The sequence below is a fragment of the Anolis sagrei genome, chromosome 1 (genome assembly GCF_037176765.1).
Source record: "Anolis sagrei isolate rAnoSag1 chromosome 1, rAnoSag1.mat, whole genome shotgun sequence".
NCBI lineage: Eukaryota > Metazoa > Chordata > Lepidosauria > Squamata > Dactyloidae > Anolis > Anolis sagrei.
The window spans coordinates 250498270-250525600 of NC_090021.1; the positions used below are offsets into that span (position 1 = coordinate 250498270).

General features: G+C 40.6%; 1 protein-coding gene across 5 annotated transcripts in view; it reads left to right on the forward strand.

Moving 5' to 3' along the window:
• TUB (TUB bipartite transcription factor) overlaps positions 1–27331 on the forward strand; it is a 209834-nt gene that overhangs the window by 128532 nt on the left and 53971 nt on the right. The window contains exon 1 of one of the 5 annotated variants that reach the window (XM_060767379.2): positions 2188–2666. The exons of the other annotated variants lie outside the window; for them this stretch is intronic. Coding sequence (XP_060623362.2) covers positions 2629–2666 — 38 coding nt within the window. The 5' untranslated portion in view covers positions 2188–2628. Of the gene's footprint in view, positions 1–2187; positions 2667–27331 lie in introns of those variants that run through there. 5 annotated transcript variants of the gene reach the window in all.

Here is a 27331-nt window from a genome sequence, read left to right on the forward strand (position 1 = left end):
GTCAAACTGTATATTGTTTTGATGATATGTCATTCTATTTTATGTGTGGCACCTTGAGTGCTTTGTTAGCCACCCCAAGTCCTTTCGGGGAGATTGTAGTGGGGTCCAAATAACGTATTGTTGTTGTTGTTAGATACACAACAAGATTAGTGCACAGCAAACAAGATCACTATGCTGGCTTTTGTATTTGATCACACGTTGGACACTTCCCAAGTGTCCTAGTGTGATGTATCAGTGAATAATGTGTGCAGATCTGAGACCTTTTGAGGCTGACAGATGGTAATTTTGTTAGCGCCAATTGTTTTTAAGTGCAGGCTAAGGTCTTTAGGCACTGAACCCAGTGTGCTGATCACCACTGGGACCACATTTACTGGCTTGTGACGGACTCTGCAATTCTATCTTTAAATCCTCGTATTGTGTAAGCTTTTCCAGTTGCTTTTAGTCAAAACTGGGATTGCAACATTGATGACCCATACTTGGGTTTTTTTTCTACAATTGTGAGGTCGAGAGTATTGTGTTCCAAAATTCTGTTAGTCTGAATTCAGAAGTCCCAGAGTAGTTTGATGTGTTCATTTTCCATAACCTTTTCAGGCTTGTGATCCCACCACTTCTTTGTCATAGGTAGATGGTATTTGTGGTACAAGTTCCAATGGATCATCTGAGCAACTGTGTTGTGCCTCTGCTTGCAGTCTGTCTGTGCAATCTTCTTGCAGCAGCTGAGGATGTGATCCATAATTTTGTCTCCTTCCTGGCGGAGCCTACATATGGAATCTGTCGTCGACTTTTCAATTCTGGCTTTGATGGCATTTGTTCTAAAGGCTTGTTCTTGGGCTGCCAGAATCAGGCCCTCCGTCTTCTTTTTCAAAGTTCCATTTTTGAGCTCCATCCATGTTTTTTCCTTGTCAATTTTGTTCGAAATTTTCCCAGGAACTGTCCATGGAGAGCCTTCTTTTGCCAGCTTTCTCTTCTTCCCTGCATTGTATTTTTCCAATCTTCACTCTTTGTCTCCGTAACACTTGGAGCTTCCAGACCCAGCTATCATACTATCACCAACAACAGCAACATTATTATGATTATAATTATTATGGTCTTCTATGGGCAAGCAGATGGTGACTACTTATGTTCTGTATCAGAATCTAGAGCTGATGTGGTCTATCCAATGCATTTTTCTGAATTAGCACCCCCAAATAACCAAATCGAATCTAAAGTTGACCAAAAACTGTTTCGTAACCCTTTTGGTACGTGCAGGGCCGTAGCCAGAAAAAGATTTCGGGAGGGGTTGAAATTTTTTGGGGGGGGGGAGTTGAAAATTTTGCGGGGGGCGGGCGGTTTGAAACCTGCCTCCTAGCTCACGCTGGAGCAAAGAGCACAGCAGGGGCAGAGCAGCCTTCAATAGCCTGCAGCTCCGCCCCTGTCAACCACCTCCACCAAGTCTGGCCTCCTTAATGAGAGCATTCAACACCCCTCTCCCAACTTGGTTGCTTCACTGCATCGGCTATTGCTGCAAGTAATGACAGTGTGAATAAATTGTCAATATTTAAGGCCTTGCATGGTCTGGGGCCAATGTACCTGAGGGACCGCCTCACCTCCTCCCAACCCCAGAGATCCCTCCGTTCTGAGGACCAAGATCTATTGGAAATTCCCAGTGTGTTTCGACAGGCCTTTGATCTCTGATATTGCTGTTTTTAAATTGTTTAAAATTGTTTTTAAATTGTGTTTGATTTTAGCCTGTTCTTGTAAGCTGCTTCGAGCCCCAGGGGAGTGGCGGCATATAAGTTCAAATAATAAATAAATAAATAAATAAATATTTGCTTGAGATAGTGCTTGCAGTTCTGGAGGGACTCTTAATTTTTTTGCATCTCATAGACTTAGCAGCATGGGGATTTGGTTAACCAGTTAAAATTCATGATTAAACCAGGTTTTTTTTAAAAAAATCTGAAACATTTCGGGTGGGGTTTGAACCCCTAAACCCCCCCCCCCCCCTCGCTACAGGCCTGGGTACGTGGTCCCCTGGTCAAAGTAGTTCCTAGTCAAGTGATGCCTGGTCAAAATAAGGTTGGGAACCACTGGTGTATGTAGATGCGCCCTGCGTGGCGAGAGGGCTGCTGCAGTGACAGCCGTTGGCCACTACTAGAGCAAGGGCGCTATTGCCGCTTCTGCTGCCAACGCCGCGTTGGATCCCTGTTTTGTGTATCAAGACCTCGATCTGTGGATGTGTGTGCCTGTGTATGTATATATACAAAGGCGCGCGCCGCCCCTGATTGGCTGAGGCGCGCGCAGCGAAAGAGGATAACAGCGAAGGCGCGAGCCGAGGGGCGGCAGGAGCAGCAAAGGCGGGCGCCCCTCTCTCTCCCGCGCTCTCTCTCTCTCTCTCGCCCATTTTGAAGCCGAGCCCCCCTCCATGCGGCGACTGGGTGACCCTCCCGGGGGAAGGCTCCATGGTGTGGCGCTTGTGGTCGGCGGCGGCGCTGGGATAGCAGCCCTCCCTGCCCATGTCCCTGCCTCCTCCTCCTCCTCGGCTTCTCCTCGGGCCGGATAGAGGATGCTGCGCTGGCCGGTGCCTTCCTCGGCCCGTCTCCTTCCTTCCCGCTGCGGCCGGGGGAAGCCCCTCTGCCGCAGCTGCTAGCGATGACTTCGAGGCACCAGGCGGACTGGATCCCCTACAGGTAGGACCCCTCACCATCCCTCCCTCACATAGGCCTCGCCCCCTCTTGCGAGAAGTTTGCCTTCCTTCCCCCCTCTCTTTCCTTATTTACGCAACCATCTGCTTCCAACTAGCCCAGCTTTGGGAGGTGAGGGGGAAAGGGGGGGGGGGACCAGGACTCTTTTAACTAGTCCTACGAATTGGAAGAAGGGGCAAGGCGCAAGACAAGCTCCCGCTGGGTTGCTGTGTGCCAGAAGCATTCTCTCCTGACGTTTCGCTTGCATGGGTGGCAGGCATCCTCAGAGAATGTGAAGTCTGTTAGAAACTAAGCAAGTGGGGTTTATATAGCATCATAGAGTTGTAAGAGACCTCATGAGCCATCCAGTCCAACCCCCTGCCAAGAAGCAGGAAAATTTCATTCAAAGCACCCCTGACAGATAGCCATCCAGCCCGTTTAAAAGCCTCCAAAGAAAGAGCCTCCACCACACTCCAGGGCAGAGAGTTCCACTGCTGAATGGCTCTCACAGTCAGGAAGTTCTTCCTAATATTCAGATGGAATCTCCTTTCTTGTAGTTTGAAGCCATTGTTCCACATCCTAGTCTCCACAGCAGCAGAAAACAAGCTTTCTCCTTCCTCCCTATGACTTCCCCACATTTATTTATACTTGGCCATCAATTCTCCTCTCAGCCTTCTCTTCTTCAGGCTAAACATGCCCAGCTCTTTAAGCCACTCCTCATAGGGCTTGTTCTCCAGACCCTTGATCATTTTAGTCACCCTCCTCTGGACACATTCCTTGAGGGTGCAAGTTCGCCCATGCACGAGCTGTCTCGACCTACATTTGCATATGGTTTCTGATTGGCCAGCTTCAACATTCTAACATTCTTAAGCGGCTAAGGGGGAAAAGGAAGGGGCCTGAGGCTGTGAGGAATGGTGGGAGTTGGAGTCCAAAACACCTGGAAGGCCCAAGTTTGTCCATACCTGGATAACAATCCTCATGCAGTTTTGGGAGGTGAGGAGAGGAAAGATTCATCCAAGAAAGAGACCAACAGGTCAAAGACTCTTTAATTAGTACAATTTAGAAGGGGTTGCATGCATGCGCTGACCTTTCCTTTTTACAGTGTTCTTTGAAACAAGATGCCAACAATAGCCATAATCACAGCTGACAATATAGCCAACAATAATCATTCAGCCAATCATAGCAATAATCCTACATCCAACAATAACAATAGTCATGCAGCTTTGGGGTTGAGGAGGGGAGAAAGAAAAGACTCCTGCAAGAAACGGATGTGGTTAAGTCCCTTTAATAATAACAACAACAACAACAACAACAACAACAACAATTCCTTCTTTATATCCCACTTTTCTCACAACAGGACCCAAAGAGGCTCATAAAACAATAGAAATCAAAGCACATTCAGCATAAAACACAAGACAAAAATCACACAAAGCATAACAATGTCCAGAAACAAGAGATCAACAAATATTAAGCATTAAAATTAAGTATTAAAATTTAAAATTAAAACTCCCAGTGGTGCAGTGGGTTAAATCACTGAGCTGCTGAACGTGCTGACCGAAAGGTCGGTGGTTCGAATCTGGGAGGCGGGGTGAGCTTCTGCTGTCAGACCCAGCTTCTGCCAATCTAGCAGTTTGGAAACATGCAAATGTGAGTAGATCAATAGTTACCGTCCCGGCGGGAAGGTAATGGCGCTCCATGCAGTCATGCTGGCTACATTGCCTTGGAGGCATCTACAGACAACGCTGGCTCTTTGGCTTAGAAATCGAGGTGAGCACTAACCCCCGGAGTTGGACTCGACAAGACTGAATGTCAAGGGGAAACCTTTACCTTTACTTTCTCCCAACAGGACCCAAAGCAGGTCACAACACAATACAAATCAAAGCATGTTCAATGTAAAATCCAAATCCAAAAATCATACAACACATAAAAACATTCAGAAACAAGATATAAACAAATATTAAGCATTAAAAACATTTAAAACCAATTGCAATTATTTTGGAAACTCATAAATTAAATAGTATATTTTGCTAAGTTCAGTGCAAATCAACCTTGATGTCATTAGCAATTGAATTCATTTGTGAAAAGCTTGTCCTACTTCCTTGTACGAACCTTTTGTCTTTTACAATGTTGTTCTTTAAAAGGTGGCATAGCAATAACAACAATAATCCTACGGCTTTGGAAGGCAAGGAAGGGAGAAATAAAGAAAGGATTCCTCAAAGAGGCAGATGTTGTTAAGACCCTTTAATTCATACAGTTTGGAAGGGGTTGCATGCATCCCTCAACCTCTGAGGATGCCTGCCATAGATGTGGGTGAAACATCAGGAGAGAATGCTTCTGGAACATGACCATATGGCCCAGAAAATTCACAGCAACCCAGACCTTTCCTCTTTGCAGTATTGTTATTTGAAAGGTGTCCTAGCAATAGCAACAATAATCATATAATGAACATACAATTTTGGAGGTGAGGAAGGGAAAAAGATTCCCCCAAGAGACAGATGTTATTAAGACCATTTAAGTTGTATAATTTGGAAGAGATTGCATGCACAAACCTTTCCTTATTTACAGTATTGTTCTTTAAAATGTATAATAGCAACAAAAACAATGATTTATACAGCCTACAATAACTATAATCATCCAGCTTTGGGAGCTGATGGGGGGAAAAGAAAAGATTCCTTGAAGAGATTGATGTTGTTAAGACATTTTAAGCCAAACAGTTTGGAAAAGGTTGCATGTGCAAACCTTTCCTCTTTATAACAGCAATAATAACACAGATCACATCCAGCCTCTCTAAAAGTAGTTAAAAGACTGTTGCACATCTGAATCTTGGCTTTTGAAGAGTGTCAGGAGAAACTCCGTGATATAGAGTTAATGGTCATACCGCCTGTGTATGGCTGTTTCAGTGAATGTTTTGAAGTGCCTCATTTTTACGATAATAAGCCTGGTCTTACGGTGGCCACCCTCTCATGCCATCCCTTTATTGGCCCACATTCTCTTTAGTCACGAACAGGAGTGAATACATGTTAGAATAGAGTCATATTTTGGTCCCTTCCATTATCCTTTGACACTGCCAATTTTAGAATATTTTGTGTGTGCATATAGGTGCCTACAGTTTTATTATGGGTGTTTTATGATCTCCGGATGATCTTGTGTTTGATGGCAACATCTCTGATAGCTGCTTTCTATTCATTTGGAATAAATCCTCCTGTTTGCAAGTGTTTTTTCCTTGATACACATGGATTCTTTTCTGTCATAGAAAGTGATCCCTTTAAGGAACAACCTTGGTGCTAAAACGAAATCACACCATTTTTTAGTCTCTGTTGAATTGTAAATTCTGGAGTTTTTCCACGAGTACATTTCCAACACAGCTGTTCAGCAGTGGAACTCTCTGCCCTGGAGTGTGGTGGAGGCTCTTTCTTTGGAGGCTTTTAAGCAGAGGCTGGATTGCCAACTGTCAGGGGTGTTTTGAATGCGATTTTCCTGCTTTTTGGCAGGGGTTGGACTGAATGGCCCATGAGGTTTTTTCCAACTCGTATGATTCTATGCTGTGCTTGATGATTTACATCTTCTCCAGCGTAAATCACGTTCCAAATTTTGCCCAGCAGCCTAGTACCTTCTTAGGGAGACTTTGCCTGAAACTAATTTCTACATTTAGGTGACTTCCATGTAAGGAATTGCATGATACCACTGTGCCATTTCTCAGTGGAGATGACTACACAGATGGTTCGGCACATGTGCATTCATTGCAAGGAACTAATGCACACTGCTGAGGCTTCATGCAATTCCCTCTAGAGAAGCAATCTCTGGGTGAGTTCGCCTTGCATTAAATATAGTCCTTGCAGAGTGGAACCAAGCACAAGATGTAGGACATGATTTGACACCTGGTCTTCACTGGAGATAACGGAGATCAAACAAAACACCTTGCTGTGTGATTTTTTTTGTCTAGCATTTACTGGATGAAGGGAGTTGGAGTCTGTGAGCCTGTGAAGAGAGAAAGAAATTGGACAAGCCACTGGCGTTTTGTATGCTCAGCTTATTTTTGAAGTCTTATTTTGTAAGCCACATCTTGATGAATGAATTGCTTTGGGGTGACTTGGAGGTAGGAAGAGCACAGTAGTTTCTTGCAATCAGGGACCTCAGAGACTTTTTGCTCCTCTCCTCCTTGCTCTGCTCTGTGTCCCTATCACCCCGTTTGCAGCATGGGCCATGCAGAAGCTTGGCAGTCCGTGTCACTGTTCTTCCAGATCTTCTTGCTACCGCTCTTGCTGCCATGGAGAAGAGCAGGGATCGCCATGGCAGCGCCAGCTGCTGTTGTCTGTCATTGGCTCCTTGGTTGCTATAAGATACCAAAGCCTCTGCAACTTCTCTTTCTGGAGAAGTGTGTGCGTCAAATGTGTGGGGAGCAATGCTTGTCAATCTAGGCTCAATTCCCCTTTTCATCTTGTTTTGCTAGGAAGTAGGGAGAATAAGGAGGAGCTGGTTGTATGGTAGCTCTAGGGAAGGAGGAGAAAGGTAGCAAAGAACCAGTAAATCCTTGCTCTTTCCAGAATCCAGTGGTGGTTCACACTGTTAAAAGTTCAGAAGTACAGTTTTGATAACCACATTATCATACTGATAACTTTGCAACCACCTGGAGTGCAGTTTGGCAGCCTTGCAGTTTTTTCTTTAGCATGCCATGTACCAGAACCATATCTGTGCTGTATTACTATGCTTGTGTAGTTTTCTGAAAACTTCTTGTCAAATTGGTAGTTGATAGTTCACATACTGGCACTGATTCATGGGTCATATCTTTGAGTAGAGTTGTTCAGCTTTATGAAGTTGGATGTTTATATTTTTTGTTGGCTATAGCCTTATTAGAGTTGTATATTTGGTTTCCTCTTATATAAGATTTTTCGTGTCCATGGAAAGAATAGAATGAATGTAATGTTTGTACTGAGATTCTTCCACTACTAAATTCACCAGCAATTCATTATAGATAGAGTTTCCAATTGTATAGCTATTTTGGGCCTCATTTAAGATAGGAAAGTGGGATATTAATATATGTAACAACAATAACAACAACAACAACAACAGTAATGTCAAGAATAGAAGTGCCTTTCTGAAGAGTATCTAGGAAGCCAAGGCAGTTCAAGACGTGGTTTGAATTTGGATTAGATTATATTGAAAGATCCCAAGAGTCTCCAAATAAAGTTGCATGACACCCTGAAAAGCTACTTTTAAATATTTTTTTCTTAATTTGTTAAAATCACAGTGTTTTGATATGTGATATTTTCTTCTGCAAAAAAGAGGCTGTTCTATATGTATGGAACTATACGCACTGTTCATTGTAATATTAAAAAGGCAGATGAAACCGGTGAGCTGCTGAACTCCCTGACCAAAAAGGGTGGTGGTTCAACCAAAAGGCAGTGGGGTGAGCTCCCGCTTTCTGGCCCAGCTTCTGCCAACCTAGCAGTTCAAAAACATTCAAATGCCAGTAGATTAATAGGTACCGCTCTGACGGGAAGGTAACGGTGCTCCATGCAGTCATGCTGGCCACATGACCCTGGATGCGCCTATGGACAACGCCAGCTCTTTGGCTTAGAAATGGAGATGAGCACCAACCCCCAGAGTCGGGCATGACTAGGCTTATTGTCAGGGGAAACCTTACCTTTTCTTTACCCTGATAGATGTTGAAATGTGCTGGTGGATGCAGTATAGAATCATAGAACAATAAAAACATGGAGCTGGAAGAGATCACAAGGTCCATCTGGTTCAATTTCTGCCATCCAGAACTTTCCTGGAAGATTTTTTGGAAGATATCAGTTGGTTCAGTAGCATTCACAACAATGTTGCAGGACTTTCACTTTAATTTTAGACTGATGCCAAGTCATTGATTTTTATCTGCAACATCACACTGCCAGAATGCAGGACCTATGGACTTCCACGAGTTACTTTCTGTGTTCACTCAGATCCAGTAATCAGACTTTGCTATATGTAGTCCTCTAAGTTTGATAGTCATAGAAAATCAACTGAATTTTCTCTATCTATGGAATGTACTAATGGCTGTGATTTAAAGCCTTTTTTTCAAAGGCTTTTTAAGAAAGCTAGTGGGTGAGGAAATCTTTGCTTCGCCATTGTTACTGGACTTTGATTTAATACTTTTCTCCCTGCTATTATGACAATGCTGCTAAGTTATTATGTATTTTTGCATGGAGGGGTATTTTAAGTGATTTTCCCATCAAATTTATTTTAATAATAATCTTTGATGTGAGAGTTCATTAGAGAAAGGGAAAGGAGACACATCTGACTAAACAAGTATAGCTTAAATAAAACATTTTCAATTAAAGCTGTCTTAAAAGTACATAGGTTGCGGGGTGGGGTGTTTTTTATTTTACAATTGCTGTTTTTTCCTGTTTAGGCTCGGTGCTGTAGAAAACACTTTGGACAAGCTTCATTTTTAAAAGTACATTTTAAATATTTATGCCTGACTTTTCCTGATGTTTAAGAGTTTTGAGAACCAGTCATAATCTTTAAAACATTTTTTTTCACAAAGAGCATTTGAATAACACATATCTGTGTGGATATCATTTTCAAGAATGTCTTTTTTCTCTATCACAGCACAATTTTATGTGTAACTTTATAGCCATTTCAATGGTTATCTCCCACAGGGAGGGGATGAACTTGAAATGCATGGCAGACAAATTGGTTCTCAGCATGCAGTTAAAAAGAAGAAGAGTACCAGATGATGAAAGCAAAGGTTGTAACATCCTGTTTCTTTTAAAAGGAGATGGTTGTTGATTCTGCATCTAATGCACAAGGCCCTGGACATGGTCAAAAGGCACAGGATGGAACAATCTTGCTATAACTAAGAAAGTGTGGTGTTGGTTATTGCTTGGATGGGAGACTAACAGGAAATCCTGTGGATGTCACTCTGAGTTCCCCAGAGGAAAGCCAGGCCATAAATAAATATTTATTTCAGCCTGTAGTTTAAAAATTATTAGCAAATGTCTAGAAATCCAGTAGTGTCACTCTCCTGGAAAACATTCCCTTGCGGGTACAAATCAGGTATGGAGATTAGGGCTCCAGTCTCTTTCTCGCTAACACTAAATGTTTGTTGAAAAATTACTATTGTGGGGGAGGGACTGCTATGCCATCACTGACAGCCAGGATTTTTCAGGAGGCTTCCTAGGATGTACAAAAAAAGCAATGCTTCATCTTCATTTGCCCTGAAATGCAGTCTTTTATGTCTTCCCTGAGCTGTGCACTTCAAAGCAAGGATGGCGGTTCTTATTACTTGCCTCTCTTTGATCTCTCTGTCATTGTCTGTCCCATTTAAAATGTATTTGCCTTACAGCATATTAACCTACAATGAATAAAAAAAAGAGAAAGCAATGAGCGTCTGTGAGTGTTTAAGGAAATATGCTCATTATAATCTGATTCCATTTTTTGTTGAAATACAGATACATTTCTAATTCTTTTTTTATTAAAGACCGGATTCAGAGGGATGCGATGTGTAATAGATTTTAAAAATTTGTTTTAAAATGAAATATCTCAAAATATGCAATTAGGTTTGCATAGGCCAGGTTCAGGAACAAATTGGAGCTGTATATCTCTCCCAACAACACTATCTTACCCTGTGTCCTGCAAGAAACATTTTTTTTTAAATTTCAGGGGAATTTCCAAAAGATATGAATATGCTTTTCAAGTAAAAACAACAGCAGTCATGAGTTTGCAAGACCTGAGCAGACGTGCTGATGAATAAGTCTCTTGGAATTCTTTTATTCTGCCAAAGTCAAATAACACCATTAATGTCAGTGCACAGAATGGGATCCCTGAAGAGCCAAGGAGTGCTGTATCTTGATGTGCTCCATTTCTAAAAGCAGAAAATGGGCAGTGCAGAGTGAGCAGTCTGAATTAATTCTTTTTGACTTTTAGCAGTGATGTGGATGGACAGCTAACCTGTTTGGCTTATGTCTTTGGGCCAATATATATGGACTGTGTGGAATTGAACTCTTGGTCTGAGAGCACATAATGACCTCCAGTGAGTGCTCTGTAGCTGAGCACTCATTTTAAAAAGTGGTTCACACAGCAGGGATGAGTGTATTGAACAGTACCTCAGAGTGTCTTTTGTTTGCTTTTTGATGGTTGTATGATATATATTGATACACATGGGTTTATGGTACAGCTTTTTATTTTCTGACTTTTGTACATTAGCTATGAACAAAGTATTGTAGCGGTAGTGCTGAGAATGCAGAATTCTTGCTACAAGAACAGTCAAGAGATAATTTCCCCAAGAGCGTTACAATTGCACTGGATGAAATTTATTTATACATCTGTGGAAAATTGTTAGCAGAGTACACAGCTGAAAATTAGACACACATATAAGACCAGTGTGGGAGAGCTCATTGCAGAAATAGAAAATTGTATCCTATCAATCAGTCTGGTGAGCATGGAGAAAATGATATAATTGCCTCCCCAAATTCTGTATAATCTCAGGCTGGATCTGCACTGTTCTATAATTCAGTTTCAGAATGTGGATTAACTGCATTGAACTGGATTATAGGGCAGTGTAGATGGATATAATCCAATTCTATACAGATAATCCACATTCTGAAACTGAATTATAGGACAGTATAGATCCAGTCTCATTAGCAATATTTGGCAGCATTTAAAGCAACAAACTACCAAACAATCTAGGGAAACTATGGGGGACCTCATTCAACCCATTTACTATACTTTTGGACCTCATTAGACCGTATTCCTCCCCCTTTCTTGAAACTGGAAGTTACCAGAAGATTGCTTTTCATTATCAGAAATTGTTTAGCAACAATGTTTGTGTAATCAAAAGGTGGGGGGGGGGGTTGGTATGAAAATCACACCCAGGGAAGTTTTCTGGAGATACAATTCCCAGTTTGGGTCTGGCAGTTTTCTGCTGGCAGTCTCCCATTCTCAGACTTGTGGGCAGTACAATTCCCACTCCCAATTTAAGGCTTTAAAGGTCAGTACCAGCACTTCAAATTGAATCCCCAAACAAAAGGCAGCAAGTGCAGCTGTTATTTTTTGGCATTATATATATTCTGGATGGTTATCTGCCATAAGCAGCTTAATTCTTGCGTTCATACATGCTCTCCGTGCTTATTTAAGGAAATATCACCTGGCCATTTTTTAAAAGTTAATACATTTATCCTAATATCTTCCCCTGAAACTGTCCAATCTTGTAGTTATTATATTAACTACATGATTTTATTATGACAAGCCTTTCCGTTTACTGCCTGAATAGGTTTTTAAAGCTGTCTTTTGTTGTTGTCACCAAAAGAACAGTTGTTCTCTTAAGATATAACTATCTCCAATCTGGATTACTGTATCACACTCTACATGGAGCTGCCTCTGAAGAGTGCTCAGAAACTTCAGCTTTTCCAAAGAGCTGCAGCCAGGTTGCTCACAGGGGCTGGCTACAAGGAGCAGACAACCCCCCTGTTGCATCAGCTTCACTGGCTGCCAGTCTGTTACCGAGCACAATTCAAAGTGCTGGTTTTGACCTTTAAAGCCCTAAATGGTTATTTGGCCAACTGTATCCCCTTGTACAAATCTGCCCAAATCCTGAAATCTTCAGGGGAGGCCCTTCTTATGGCCCCACATCCATCTCAAGCATGGTTGGTGGGAATGAGAGAGTAGACCTTCTTGGTGGCTGCTCCACAACTCTGGAACTCCCTGCCCAGGGAAGCCAGAATGGCCCCCTCCTTGCTGTCCTTCCAGTGGCAGGCTAAAACCTTTTTATTTAGAGAGGTTCTGTCTAAATGATAATAATAATCTGCATTTGATTGACTCAGGATCTTGCACTGAGTGAGCATTTGGGATTCTTGGAAGAATAATCACAGTTGCCTTTTTTTATGCTACAGAGATACTGATGATGAACAGTCTCAACAGATTCTGTTCATTGAGGTGAAAGGATTTGCTCAGTCTTCCAGAAAATATAAATAAACCAATGACATGCTTGTTGTCATAAAGGCACACAAATCCTTCAAGTATCGTACCATGCTGAAAGTGTGTAATTTGCCCCAAATCCACCTTTACTTGTTAAATATGGCTGTAAATTGCACCAGTGGAGCCATATTTCACTTTACTTATTGAGGTGTTGACTGAAATTGCTAGCATTGCTCATTTACTTCTTAGGTGTTCATTAAACAATACTTATACTTGTTTACAAATGTTCTTGGAAGTTATTTCTTTTTGTTTGCTTTACTTTAGTGATGAGGTTACAAACCTCCAAATATATTATGGAAATCTGTTATTTTAAGTCGCTTCCTCCTGAGTTTTAGGTAAGTGTTGAAGGGCCACAAGAATGACTGCAGAGGGGAGATATATGTGTCTCTGTGTCAAATGTGTATATCTGCATGCCTAGTCACATACGAGGAAGGAATGGTTGAGGGAGGATGGGAGGAATAGTGAGAGAGGAAGAGTTGGAATATGTATGTGTATGCATTTCTTAACTGTGCAGGTGGCCCTCTATCCATGGATTCTGTATCCACTGATTCCACCATCCATAGCTTGAAAATATTCCCCACTCCTCCAATTCAAAAAGCAAAGCTTGATTTTGCCATTTTATATAAGGGACACACTTTTACTAAGCAATTGTAGATAATGGTACTTGAACATCCATATATTGTATCCACTGGAATCCTTGAACCAAATCCCAGCAGATGCCAAGGGCCCAACATATATGTGTATGCATGTTTGTGAATGCAAGAAAGTGAAAGAGTAGGCATTTGCTTTGGTCCTGCCAAGTTTTGTTCAGGGTGTTGCCCTACTTCCACTTCCCTTGCAGCTAACACCCCTTTTAGTCATAAGAAAACCCAGGCTTCAATACAAGCTAATAGGTTACTTACCCTGGTGTTTTCTTTATAAGGACAGATCAGATCAAAATGAGAGTAGTATGTTGGATCATTTTTTACATTTGCTGAAAATACATATTGTTATATCATTGCAACATTTCCCAGCTGTTCTGTAGTATGGAAATTAGGAATTTCTGTCACTAGTCAGGAATCCAGTCTTGTGATGCTCTCTCCAGTGCTCTCACTTCTAAAGTTCAAAAGAACTAACCTTCAGTACCTGTGATTATATATAGTAAGTAAGGAAGTTCAGTGAATAAAAGGAAATTACAGATGGCTTATTGCCTCGTGGGCACTGTTTTGTAGATTCAGCGACGAATCTAAAATGGCTTGCCTGCCCTTAAGAATGTTACTGCTGAATTTAGATTTAGTTCAGATATATTCATTCTGATTTCTATTTAATTGTGGCAGAAACTCTGGCAAAAATAAGGGAAACACTCTGGTGGAAGATATTGTTCACCCCTCAGTAGTTGAATGTGCTTTGCTGCTTTAGAATAATAGAATACTAGAGTTAGAAGAGAGCACATGGGCCATTTAGTCCAGCCCCCTTCTTCCATGCAGGAAAAGCACAATCAAACTATCCCTCTGACAGATAGCCATCCAGCCTCTGTTTAAAAACTTCCAAGGAAAGAGCTTCCACCACACTCTGAGACAGAGTTCCACGGCTGAATAGCTTGTATGGTCAGAAAGTTCTTCCTAATGTTCAGGTGGAATCTCCTTTCTTGTAATTTGAACCCATTGTTCCAAGTCTTCGTTTCCAGGGCAGCAGAAAATAGGCCTGCTCCGTCTTCCTTATAGCATGCTTTCACATATTTATAAATGACTATCATGTCCCCTCTCAACCTTCTCTTTTGTAGGCTAAACACCCAGTTCTTTAGGATGTTACTCATAGGGCATGGTCTCCAGACCTTTGATCGTTTTAGTTGCTCTCCTCTAGATACCTTCCAGCTTTTGACCATTGGCTCTGTCTGAAAAACTGTTGATCTGCTTGATCTTCTTGTCCAGCAAATGGAAACCAAGCTTTTATTACCCATCTTTCCAAAGTGAAAAGAAAACACGGATGACTTAACATAATCTTGAAACTAAAATACATTACAGCTTCATCTGATCTACATCAAATGATTATTGTTAATAGTGTGACAGAAGCAACAACAATAAGAAATATCAAACAGGAGAATGATAATGATGGATTTTATCAGTAGAGTTCTGCTGGTGCTGGTGGGAAAAGGATAGAGGTCACAACTTTCAGTGATCTTCCCTTGCTTCTGTAATCCCCTGTGCTCCCTAAAAACAGTTTCGTGGAGTTGGAGGACCATTACTTTCGCTTTCAGAGGTGGGAATCTTGTGCCTCTGCAGATAATGTTTTTGTGTCGAACCCCCTGACAAACCCCTGGCATAGGAAATGGTGAGGAATGTTGTGTGTTGCAATCACAACAACCTTTGGTGTTCTGTATGATTCTCTCTGCTAGGTTCTGTTTCCCTCTGCAGATGGAAGTATCATTTGTGGAAGGACAAATCTGGATCCAAGCCAGCATCTGTGTCAAGCTTCATTTGCTTCCTGGTCACAAGCCCAAATTCTACTGGAATGGTTGTGTTCTGAGCAATTTTCTGTCTTCTTACTTTGGTGAAAATTAATCTCCTCAAATTTCAGACTGCTCATCTTAGGGACCGAACCTTCAATAGGCAGAATAACCTCATTTAATATAAACAGTTTGATTATGCTGTGTAATAATTCCATGTATGTCACGGCAGGAGTGTTCACTTGTGCCTGGGATTGTGCAGCTCTGTATAATCATTTACGAAATGAAGCCAAACAATTAAGCTGCAGATTTCAGTTACAAATAGCAGGAAATCTTATTTTGGCTACACAAACAGTACAATTTGGGAAAATAAACATAACATTTAGGAACAGCATGCGACAGTGCCAAGAACAGCATAATTATAACTGGTACTATTATAAATAATCTGTGGGGTTCTCCTCTTCTCTTCCTTCTCTAGCAAAACTGATATTGAGAGTCTTCAGTAAGACAAAGTGCTGAAACATCCATCCTGTTCAAACTGTTTTTCTTAAGAGTACAAGCATGTTTAATAAAAACTGTAAAGTTGATAGGCACTATTCATCAGAAGTTTGTTTACATGCTGAGAAGGAAGAGGTGATTCTTTGTTTCTGCCTTGTATAGTGGATATTATGAGTACAATTGTGATTTGTTCCTCCATGACATCTTGTAAGATTTTGTGAATAAATGTAGAAGTGCTAAATTTTTATTGTGCTGATAGTTAGAATGAGAATAGGTAAAGGTCAAGGTTTCCCCTGACATTAAGTCTAGTTGTGCCCGAGACTGGGGGGTGATGTTCATCTCCATTTCTAAGTCAAAGAGCCAGCGTTGTCCATATACACCTTCAAGGTCATGTGGCCAGCATGACTGCATGTAGTGCTATTATCTACCTATTGATCTACTCACATTTGCATGTTTCCAAACTGCTAGGTTGACAGAAACGACCTAACAGTGGGAGCTCACCTTGTTCCCCAGATTCGAACTGCCAACCTTTCGGTCAGCAAGTTCAGCAGCTCAGCAGTTTAACCTATTTCATCATTGGGGGGCCTGAGAATGAGAGCAATGTCTTTTCAAATCAATACGGTTAATTTCAAAAGAAACATGTGTAGTTTATAACTCTGATCCACCTCATACAATTGTTCATCCTTGCTTCTTAAGAGTAATGTTCCTATTTTTTTTATAAAGTTTTGAGTTAAGAAATATGCACAACATCTTCCTTCCTTCCTTTCACAAAATGGAGATACTTAATTTCTACACAGGATGGCCAACTGAGGTGATGTAGTGATGAATTAATTTTAATTCATGTCATAATATTGAACTCTGCATAGAATTGGCATGATTGCACTCAGTACTAGCTGTAATATAGCTTCTGCAGTTGGAATTGGGTCACATGTTGTTGACTCATGATTCCTTTATTGATGTTAAGCAGCTGAATTTGATTATTAGTCTATTTGTATAATTATTTCATATGAATTGTTTTAGCTATATTGACACCCCTGTCATATATATTATTCTTCATAAGATATACTGTAAATTGCTTTGAATGCAGTCTAGCGGGAAAACAGTATAAAGATAAATGAGTCTTGCCACTCTTCCATAATGTGTCAGGTATAATGTATTCAAATGAATGGCCATTGCTTCAAAAATATATCATCATTTTATATTACATTTAAATCTTTAGCTGGCATAATTCCAGGAAACATTTAAATCAAAGGTACCTAAACTAGTGCCATAATCAGACTATCAGATGTGGGGAGCCAGCAATTATTTTTTCCTCAGCATGCCAGGGATTGGTTTCATATTTGTGCACCTCCCTCCCTCCCTCCCTCCCTCCCTCCCTCCCTCCCTCCCTCCCTCCGCCTTTCTGTCTGTCTGTCTTTCTTTCTTTCTTTCTTTCTTTCTTTCTTTCTTTCTTTCCACCAGTCCAGAGAACTCCACTTTAAGTTACACTTTAAACACATTTCGCAATAACATGTGTCTTTGTATATACATACAGTCAGCTTTTTGGGGTTAAGGGCATAGAACTCCCTATGAAATGCCACTCATACAAAATTTGCTTTTTCTTTTACTTGAGAAAACACCTTCAGGTTCTCCAGGATGACTGAAGGAAGTTGACCAGAGAGCCACACTGGAGGACTTTATAAAGATAGAATTCCTAGAGAGAACATTTTTAAATCAAATCTGTGAATAATTTATTCCAAAATAGTCAAAACCACAAATGTGGAGAGATGGCTGTGCTCAGAATCTTCCACATTGCTTCCTGAAATGATCCATGTTGATTCCTACCATATTCATTTGAAAAAGCATTAAGTAGTAGTTTTAATTTTGAATATCCTTGACAGACAGGTATTCTTAATTTTCATGTAAAAATCTCAATTGGCAAAGCAAATCGGCATGCAATAATGAATCGTCCTACAGGATAATAAATGGGAAATTGACAGTCTTTAAATCCAAGACGACCGTATTCTTTGTATTGCCACAATAGCCTTGAGGTAATTATACGTTTTTCCTGTGAAATGATATGTGTCTTAAATATCTATCCAAAATGTTCTTTTTTCATAGTTGAACGATCGAGCCTGCAGAAACTCACAATTTAAATTTGCTTGAACAGGCGTTGTAGATTATCTTTGTTAGGTTAATTTATTATTTTCATGCGCGTATATATATATATATGAAAGAAATGTAGTGATATAAGTGATTATCTAAATGAAAACACATTCAGCTCATGGAAGGCAATTTGCAGGCCTGTCTAAAATGGAAAGAAAATAACAGTTAAATGATAAGACTATTGATCTAGACGTAGTTATGCTTAGAGTAGACCCATTGGAATCACTGGGGTTAAATGAGTAAAGACTACAGTGTTTTACTAATTTTAGTGGATCTGTTTTATGCTTGACAAAATCTAGATCCAATGTTGTACCTCTAATGTAACACATACTGTATCTTTGCACTATGTCCTTCTTTACTCTTACTTAATATGTAACATTTCAAGAATGAGAAAGGTAGTATATCAGTGGATTGTAGATCCCCGAGGAAAGCCACTAGGGAAAGCTTATGTGCTTATTCAGTGGAGCATGTCTGCAAGGCTCAGGTGCTATAATTTTCAATTCGCGATGCACCTGCTGAACACACGGCTGCTGAGAACAAAATATGTTTTTGTAACAGGTTCAGCCAAATTGTAAAATAAAACTACATGAAGTGCTCTTTGGGCAACCTAATATCAAGTTAACATTTACTTTTGACAGCTGTCAATTGATTTAAAAAAATCTTAATCAGCCCACTGAGTCTCAAACAATTAATTGAATTTGTCAGCTGTGTGCAGGCAGGAAACCAAACAATGATTTATTAATGATGAATAGTAAGCACAAATTCTTCCCACCCAGCATCTGGCATTCATATGTGTTCTACACTTCTGGTTCTGCCTGCTGCTCATTCTTCTTTGGCTTTTCCTCCTTTTGTTGTTGGGGCAAACTGGGATCACTGAGGTGATGGTCTCTGCCCAGAATAAGAAACGACTAGGAAGTCAGGGCTGCAGAGAAACTTGGAATGTTGCTTTTTGGACTACAACTCCCAAATGTCATAGGCATGTCTATAATAGGATTACGGGAGTTGTGATCCAATATAGTCATATTTCCAAGGACTGAGGTGGAGTTGCCTACTATAATAAGGGCTCACAAACTGGACTAAGTTGGTTCATATTATAGAAATGCTTTTTTCATGTAAGAATCTGCATAGCATGCAAGTTGTGTAGTCAGACTCAAGAGCATGCAGGTTTAATCTTCACATGTGAAAGCAACCTGAGCTGGATTGTGTGTAGAAAGCCTAATGAATAAACCAACAGGTAGGAATTGTTTGGATGGCTTAATCTTAGAAAGAAGAGCATGCTACGCAAGCCCTGTTTAATTTTATAGGTTCAGTGCATGTTTATTTATTTAATTTAAATCCTACTTTTCTCCTGAATGGGAACCACATGACTTTAAAAAAGTATATAAATTAAAGCCTAATAATAAAAAAGGTTTTTAAAATTAAATTATCGTATTAAAACATTGATATTTTACAGATGCCTTAAAACTCAGAATATAAATTTAAACTGCTAAGCTGTAGAACTTTCTGACTGAAATGTTGGTGGTTTGAATCCGCAGGACAGAGTGAGCTCCAATTGTTAGCCCCAGCTTCTGCAAAACTAACAGTTTGAAAACATGCAAATGTGAGTAGATCATTAGGTACTGCTTGGGAAGTTAATGGTGTTCCATGCAGCCATGCCAGCCACATGACCTAGGAGGCATTTACGGACAATGCTGGCTCTTCGGCTTAGAAAAGGAGATGAGTATCACACCCCAGAGTCGGACTCGACTAGACTTAATGTCAAGGGGAAACCCTTACCTTTAAAAACCCAGAATTACTTAGATCTGCAATACATTACAGAAAATGAGCTCCTTAATTCTAAAATGCAGCCTTGGCCTATAAAGCCCTAAACGGTTCTGGCACAACTTACCTGTCCAAACGCATCTCCCCTTATGAACCTTCGAGGACCTTAAGATCGTCTGGAGAGGCCCTGCTCTCGGTCCTGCCATCATCACAAGCATGGCTGGCTGGGACGAGAGACAGGGCCTTCTCAGTGGTGGCCCCTCGGCTATGGAACACCCTTCCTATGGAGATTAGATCAGCTTCTTCGCTTTTAACATTTCGGAAAAAACTCAAGACACTCAGGTATTTGCGAATACTGAGTAACGGGCATAAGAACGGAATCAACTACAAGATGGATTGGACATTGTTTTAATGAGTATTTATTGAATTATGTTTTATTACAGCTGTTATGATTTTATTGATGTTAAAGTTTTTATATTGTAACTGTGTTTTTGGTGGTATTGAATTTTGCCTTGTAAACTGCTTCGAGTCGCCGGAAGGCTGAGGGGACGGTATACAAATACTGTAAACAAACAAACAAACATGTTGTAGTTTCCCAGTGAAATAGAAGAAATGCCTTGAACATGCACAGTGGTTCCTTATTGTTTTGTATATTCCCAGTTTCAGACTCTGGTATTGAGAAGTGATCCCTGGCAACTCCAGATTAAGCCCTTTATAATAATACAAGCTTTAAAAAATGCTGTTTCCCACAAACATTTTTCTGTTATTCAAGGGAAAGTATTTTCTCCTGTGTAAAATTTGCTCATGTTTGTGAGAAGCAGTGTGGAAAAAAACCCTACTGAGATTAATATTAATCAATTCACAATGGAAAAAATGGTTCCATCTTGTGGTAAATCTTATAACGATAAGGTATGTGTAGCTGTCAAAATGTAATATCTTAAACTAATGCTAAGTAGGAAAAATGTATCTTTTGAAGTTGTGTTCTGAAAGCAGAGTTTTTAAAAACCCTAAACAAAATCCAGCAATGTATCATTTTACAAATGTGTTGTCGTATTATTCTAGTTTTATTTAGTGTACTTCCATTCAGCTTTGATCATTTGAATAGGCTTAAGTATATAGTTGGCACATTTGTTCTGTCTTTTTGTTTGCTGCGGTGAAAGAAAATGATTGTCTCTAACAGCCTTTGCAAAATTCTTTTTTAAAAGGCAGGGTATAATCCAAGAAAGATTGTTGCTGTGTGATGCCACATGTTCTCATCTCCCCATATCCTCATTACAGGTGACTGTGCAGGCCTTATGCTATGTAAAATGCAGGCCTAATTATGGCAACCCACCCTATTTATTATATGTATTGATCAGTTGATTTGATTTCTATCTTCTCCAAACAGGATTCAAGCCAGCTCAAGGTAATATTAAATAAAAAGGGCAACACAAGGAAGATGAAAGATTGAAGCAGAATTAAATGCACCATTTGTAAAAGTTATATATAAAAACAATGTGTGTGTGTGTGTGTGTGTGTATCTATCTATCTATCTATCTATCTATCTATCTATCTGGTAAAGGTTGTCCTCTGACATTAAGTCCAGTCATGTCTGACTCTGGGGTGTGGTGCTCATCTCCATTTCTAAGCCAAAGAGCTGATATTGTCCATAGACACCTCCAAGGTCATGTGGCCGGCATGACTGCATGGAGCGCTGAGACCTTCCTGCCGGAGCAGTACCTATTGATCTACTCACATTTGCATGTTTTCGAACTGCTAGGTTGGCAGAAACTAGGGCTGACAGCAGAAGCTCACGTCGCTCCCCGGAATCGAACCTGCGACCTTTCGGTCAACAAGCTCAGCAACTCAGCGCTTTAACCCACTGCGCCACCGGGGGCTCTCTCTCTCTCTCTCTCTCTCTATATATATATGGAGAATACACTATCCAACTGGTAACTAGCTACTCCCTCTGTAACTGGTCTGCTGCCAAAGGCCTACTTGAATTGTAAATCTATTTGTCTGCCACTGAAAGGACAACAGGGAGAGCGTGACCTAGCTGATGTTAGGAAGGAGTTTCACCTTTTGGCCGTAGTCACCAAAAACACCTCTTTCACCAAGAAGACCCTCTTTCATTCCAAAAATGTCTCTAATGGTAATATGTCTGCAGTAAGGCCCTCCCTTAAAGATCTCATATGGGAGAGTAAGGTCTTTTAAATAGCTTCATGCAGGGCTCATACAGGGCTGTATGAGTCATAACTATATTTTGAACTATTCCCAAAAATAGCCAGGTAGCTAATGAACCTGCTATATAAGAAGGGAATTTTGTGATCCTTTTATTCCAACACTGTCAACAGTTTGGTGGTACTATTTCATATCATCTAGGTGTGCAGATACTTTGTGAAGACAATTTCCATAGGGTACATTAAAAGAGTCCAAATATACCATCTGAAGAAATGGTAGCAGTTGAGTCTCTAGTTGTAATTGTGCAAATTCACTTTTGGTCACCGCTGGACGTGGTGCCAATGTGAATCTTGAGGGAATGTGTAACTCCATCTGGTGCAGACTGAACCCTATTCCCAGGACTTCTGTTGATGCGAATAGCAGCATCTGTGTCTTCTCTTGATTAAGCTTCAGTTTCTTTACCCTCACTCAGTGCATTCTAGTCCTACTGATTTAGAATATGGTTTAGGAAGGTTTAGGTTTAGGAAGGGATATAGAATATATATAGAATAGAGTACTGCTTCTTTCAGACTTCAGTCTGCATTACAAAAACATATAGGTTGCACTGGATTTCCCAGGAAAATCTGATGTCTTTCATGTGTGGACATCTTGATTGGAACAGATTTGTGGATAACATAAATTGCCGCTGTCTTGAGTGTATAGTGTTAGGCACTGAAAAGGTGAAAGAAATTATTGATACTTCCTTGAGGGCTCTGTTTTCTAGCAAAGTGCACTCCCATAGCTCCATAGCGAATATTCTGGTTGTTACCAAGATTATTTTTGTTGGTGTAAACAAGCCCAGGAACACATTTTGCCTGCCCAGTTCCTGGTGTAGATGGACACCATTGCACACTTAAGCACCTTCTCCAAAAATGGAATATTGGAGAATGGCTGGATTTGTAGTGTTGTTAGATTATGGGTGGGCTTTCTTAACAAAGATGCCAGCATTTTCTCTTTTCAGCATGTTGGGGTTTAACCATTTCAAAAGGTTGTTCACTATTCTTGGCCGTTTCCTTTCCTTGACCATTTTTAAAAGCCACAATAGACAAGGGTCTAGGACGCATATGGTAATTCTCACTACTCCAAAAATCCTGTTCATAATCCCAGGTTGGATACTACTGTGCAAATAGGATCAAAGTTAAATCCACTTGACCAGTATCAAGTGGAGCATCTAAGTCAGAATGTGTGCAAGACATTTCATCCACAAAGTATCATGCATGTTATTCACACTGGGTGTTTGAGTAGTCTGTATTCATTTCTCATTGATCAAGACACAACAAACCTTTCACTACCCCAAACAGCTTTGTTGAACAACTCTATACAGAGGTTCACTTTTCCTAGCTTTTAACATTATTCTCTCATCTCTTGGGACATATAGTGGATTATTCTCTTTAGTTCTGTCAGAAGGTCAAGGGTTTTGTTATGTTTTTCTTATCTCTTATGCATGGAGATTATACTACTTTTCCTATATGTAATTCTTGCATCTCAGATTGCAAACTGATCCTCCCCCACAACCATTCTCACATAGGTGTTGAGAAACACTTTCAACCCCAAAATGTTGTGGGACCCACATTGTTTTTGCATGGTTCTTAGGGAACTTCTAGATAGCCTCCTAATCCAGGACAAAGAAGTGGAGAAAAAAATCGTGGTACTTTAAGGAAAGACCAGACTTGGAGCTCTCAGTCCTGGTAAATAGTCCCCTAGCATCCTGAAAGGATTGGTTATAGGGGCTTTTTCAAAATGGACACGGGACATCTGGCAGAAGTTTTCTTTTAATTTTTAAAAAATTGATGCTCCAAGATGCACTGGACCTCATAAGCAGTGATGCGGATATAAGAAAGTGCACACAAGCAGATTTTTTGTTGTTTTCTCCTCACCATCCTGCTGCCTTTATGTTTGCCCTCTTGAACCCCATTTCTCTTTGAGGTGACTTGTATGCCATGCTGGTGCTCACTGTATAATTTAAAGCTCTGTTTAATTTCATAAATATGAGAACAGAGGAATGTTTGGAGAGAGTTCTCATGGGGATTGCTGTCTTCTTGTGCTTCCATTTAGCCAGTTATGTGTCCATTTGTTCCATTTGTTTACCTTTTTCATCAGCTGTTTCGAGATTATAAAATCAGGATTAGAGCAGTCCACACCAGCATATTGCAACCAAGTCTTGTGGTTTTTTTGACTGCAGTACTATACTGTCTTCCATAGCAGCACATTTTTCAGCCAATCGCGAATTTAAAGAGAATCTTTTTATCAAATGTTTTTCATCCGATCCCGCGATCCAGTGCATGTTTTCTAGCCCTCTTCCCCTTATCCCTGTTTCTTGCAGATTTTAAGGCATGTGTAGAAGGGACCTCAGTTTGGGAAGAAAAAAGGCCTGTCTTTTCTCTTACTTGGATGTGTCCTACACTACAATTTACACTACTTCTTTCCTTCTCAGCCATATGATGTCTCTCCGATGGAAAGTGCTTGTCACAAACAAACCAAAACAAACAAATCAAAACAAATGTATGAGGGAGTGACTAGAATAATCATAGGTCTCTTAGGGATTTGATTGTAATTAGTTAATTTGATTGTAATTAGCATCGAGTCCTTCGGGAGATGCTAGCGGGGTACAAATAAAGTTTAATAATAATAGTTTTGTAAGTGGAGAAAATAAGTTGCACAATTTTGACATGAGATCCTTAGTTTTTTAAGAAAATTGGCAGCGTGATTTGTGAAGATGAGCTGGTTGTTGACATTTCAGCTCCATTTGAGGTGAGGCGTTTGGAATGAAATGTTGCTAAAGGCCAAAGTTGTTGCTTGCCCAAATGTTTGTACTGGGAATGGTGAAGGAGGAGAGACAGTTGCTGCCTTCTCTGCTGTGTCTTGTGTCTGATTTACAAGTGTGAGGTTCTGTATATTAATCCCAACTGACAAATACTTGAATACTGAATTGATACAAAACATGCTTTTCATATTTATAGAATTCATCATGACTTTTCAAAGGACAGGCCCTGCTGTCAGTGTTTCAAGCAGACTAATTAGACCTTTGACAATTTGCTCATTCTGATTTTTTTTAAGTTATGCAGCGTATTTGGTTCTTGGAGGAGTAAACCTTGCTTGAATAAATGAGAGTGCTTTGCTAGTTTAAAAACATTGTAACAATGCATTGTAATAGATTGCAATCCAGTTTTGTTAATATACTAATTTTTAAAAGCATGTTCTATCAATTCTGTACATTGTAGCCTTTACAGATTTAAAAACTCTAGATTTTTTATTTTTGGCATTATATTTAATCAAGGGCATCATTATTATGTGTAAACTAATTACCTCTTCGTAATCATTGTTTATGACTAATTGATTATCTGAAATCTAAATCAGAGTTTGTGTAGTTATTTGTAGCATTTGTACCCCCCCCCCCCTTTTCATCCAAAAACTTTACCAAAATAAAATATAAAGATCAGAAATAAAATGCTGGAGGCTGGCACTTTAACAGCCTTAGTTCAAAAGTTAAGTGATTGTGATGAGTGTGGATGAAAATGTAAAAGATGCTACAATCTTGGTGACATGGATCTAGGTATAAGCACAGTGGAAAGGGCTGATGCATCCCTTTTATTTGATGATCCAGCCATTGGCAGCTTATAGGGATCTGACTGCTGTTCCCTCCTCTCAATGACATAACTAGTGTTAATTAGCAACTGAGATTGCTATCTGTCAAACTCATCTTTCTCTTTAAATACATTGAAGCAACTAGAACTAATCTAGTCCACCGGGGGAGGGGGACAACAGCCTTGCGAACACTACTTTACCCATAATGTCTGGGAATCGCCAGAAGGCTAAACGGAGGGCTGCACAAACACAACAAGGACCAAGTACCAAAAGCACAATAATCCCAATTAAACAGCTCAAGGGAAGATCCCAGGGGCTCACATGTCTTTACACTAATGCACAGAGCATGGGAAATAAACAAGACGAACTCCAACTTCTAGCACTACACCACAAATATGATATCATAGCTATCACTGAAACCTGGTGGGATGACTCCTATCACTGGAATGTAGATATCGAGGGGTATAACCTCTTTCACAGAAACCGAACAAAGGGGAGAGGAGGCGGAGTAGCCTTATATGTCAAAAACTCTTATGCTGCAGAAGAAATTCAAGACAGCAATCTGGGAAACCAGCTTGAAATCATCTGGATAAGAATCAAGGGAACTGGGACTCAAAAAGATGTCGTTGTAGGCGTCTACTACAGACTCCCAAGCCAGGAGGAAGATCTTGATGAAGTCTTCTGCCAACAGTTGACCAAACAGGCACAGAAAAGAGATGTAGTAGTCATGGGAGATTTCAACTATCCCGATATTTGCTGGAAAACAAACTCGGCCAAGAGTACAAGGTCCAACAAATTCCTCGCTTGCCTTGCAGACAATTTCATGGTCCAGAAGGTAGAAGAGGCAACAAGGGGATTGGCTACTCTCGATCTCATTCTAACAAATGCGGAGGACCTGATCGATGCGGTCGAAGTGGTAGGATCCTTAGTGGCAAGTGACCATGTGCTCCTGCAATTTGAGGTACAAAGGAAGGCCGAAACTAAGACAAGTCAAACCCGCATTTTGGACTTTAGGAGAGCTGATTTCCAAAAAATGAAGGAAACACTGAGCAGCATTCCGTGGACACAGATACTAAAAGACAAGGGAGCTACGGATGGATGGGAATTTCTCAAGAGTGAAATACTCAAGGCGCAATTGCAAACCGTGCCAACAAAGAGAAAAAATAGGACAAGTGCAAAGAAGCCAGAATGGATGTCCAAAGAACTTCTAACTGTGCTAAGACACAAAAGAGACATGCACAAGAAGTGGAAAAAGGGAGAAATCACCAAAGAAGAATTCAAACAAATAGCCAACACCTGTAGGGAAAAGGTCCGCAAAGCTAAAGCAAAAAACGAGCTCAGACTTGCCAGGGACATTAAAAACAATAAAAAGGGCTTCTATTCTTATGTCAGTAGAAAAAGGAAAAACAAGGAGGCGATAGGACCTCTTCGAGGAGAAGATGGGGCAATGCTGACAGGGGACAGGGAAAAGGCAGAACTACTTAATGCCTTCTTTGCCTCGGTCTTCTCACAAAAAGAGAGTCTTCAACCTCAGCAAGATGGAGTGGATGAGGGATTGGAGGACATCCAACCCCAAATTGGGAAAGAAGTCGTCCAGGAATACCTGGCCGCTCTTAATGAGTTCAAGTCCCCAGGGCCAGATCAACTACACCCAAGAGTACTGAAGGAACTAGCGGAAGTCATTTCGGAACCATTGGCAACCATCTTTGAGAGTTCTTGGAGAACGGGAGAAGTTCCAGCAGATTGGAGGAGGGCCAATGTGGTCCCAATCTTCAAGAAGGGAAAAAAGGATGACCCAAACAACTACCGTCCGGTCAGCCTCACGTCGATACCAGGCAAGATTCTGGAAAAGATTGTTAAGGAAGTGGTCTGCAAACACTTAGAAACAAATGCAGTCATCGCTAATAGTCAACATGGATTTATCAAAAACAAGTCATGCCAGACTAATCTGATCTCTTTCTTCGATAGAGCTACAAGCTGGGTAGATGCGGGGAATGCCGTGGATGTAGTGTACCTGGATTTCAGTAAGGCCTTCGACAAGGTCCCCCATGACCTTCTGGCAAGGAAACTAGTCCAATGTGGGCTAGGCAAAACTACG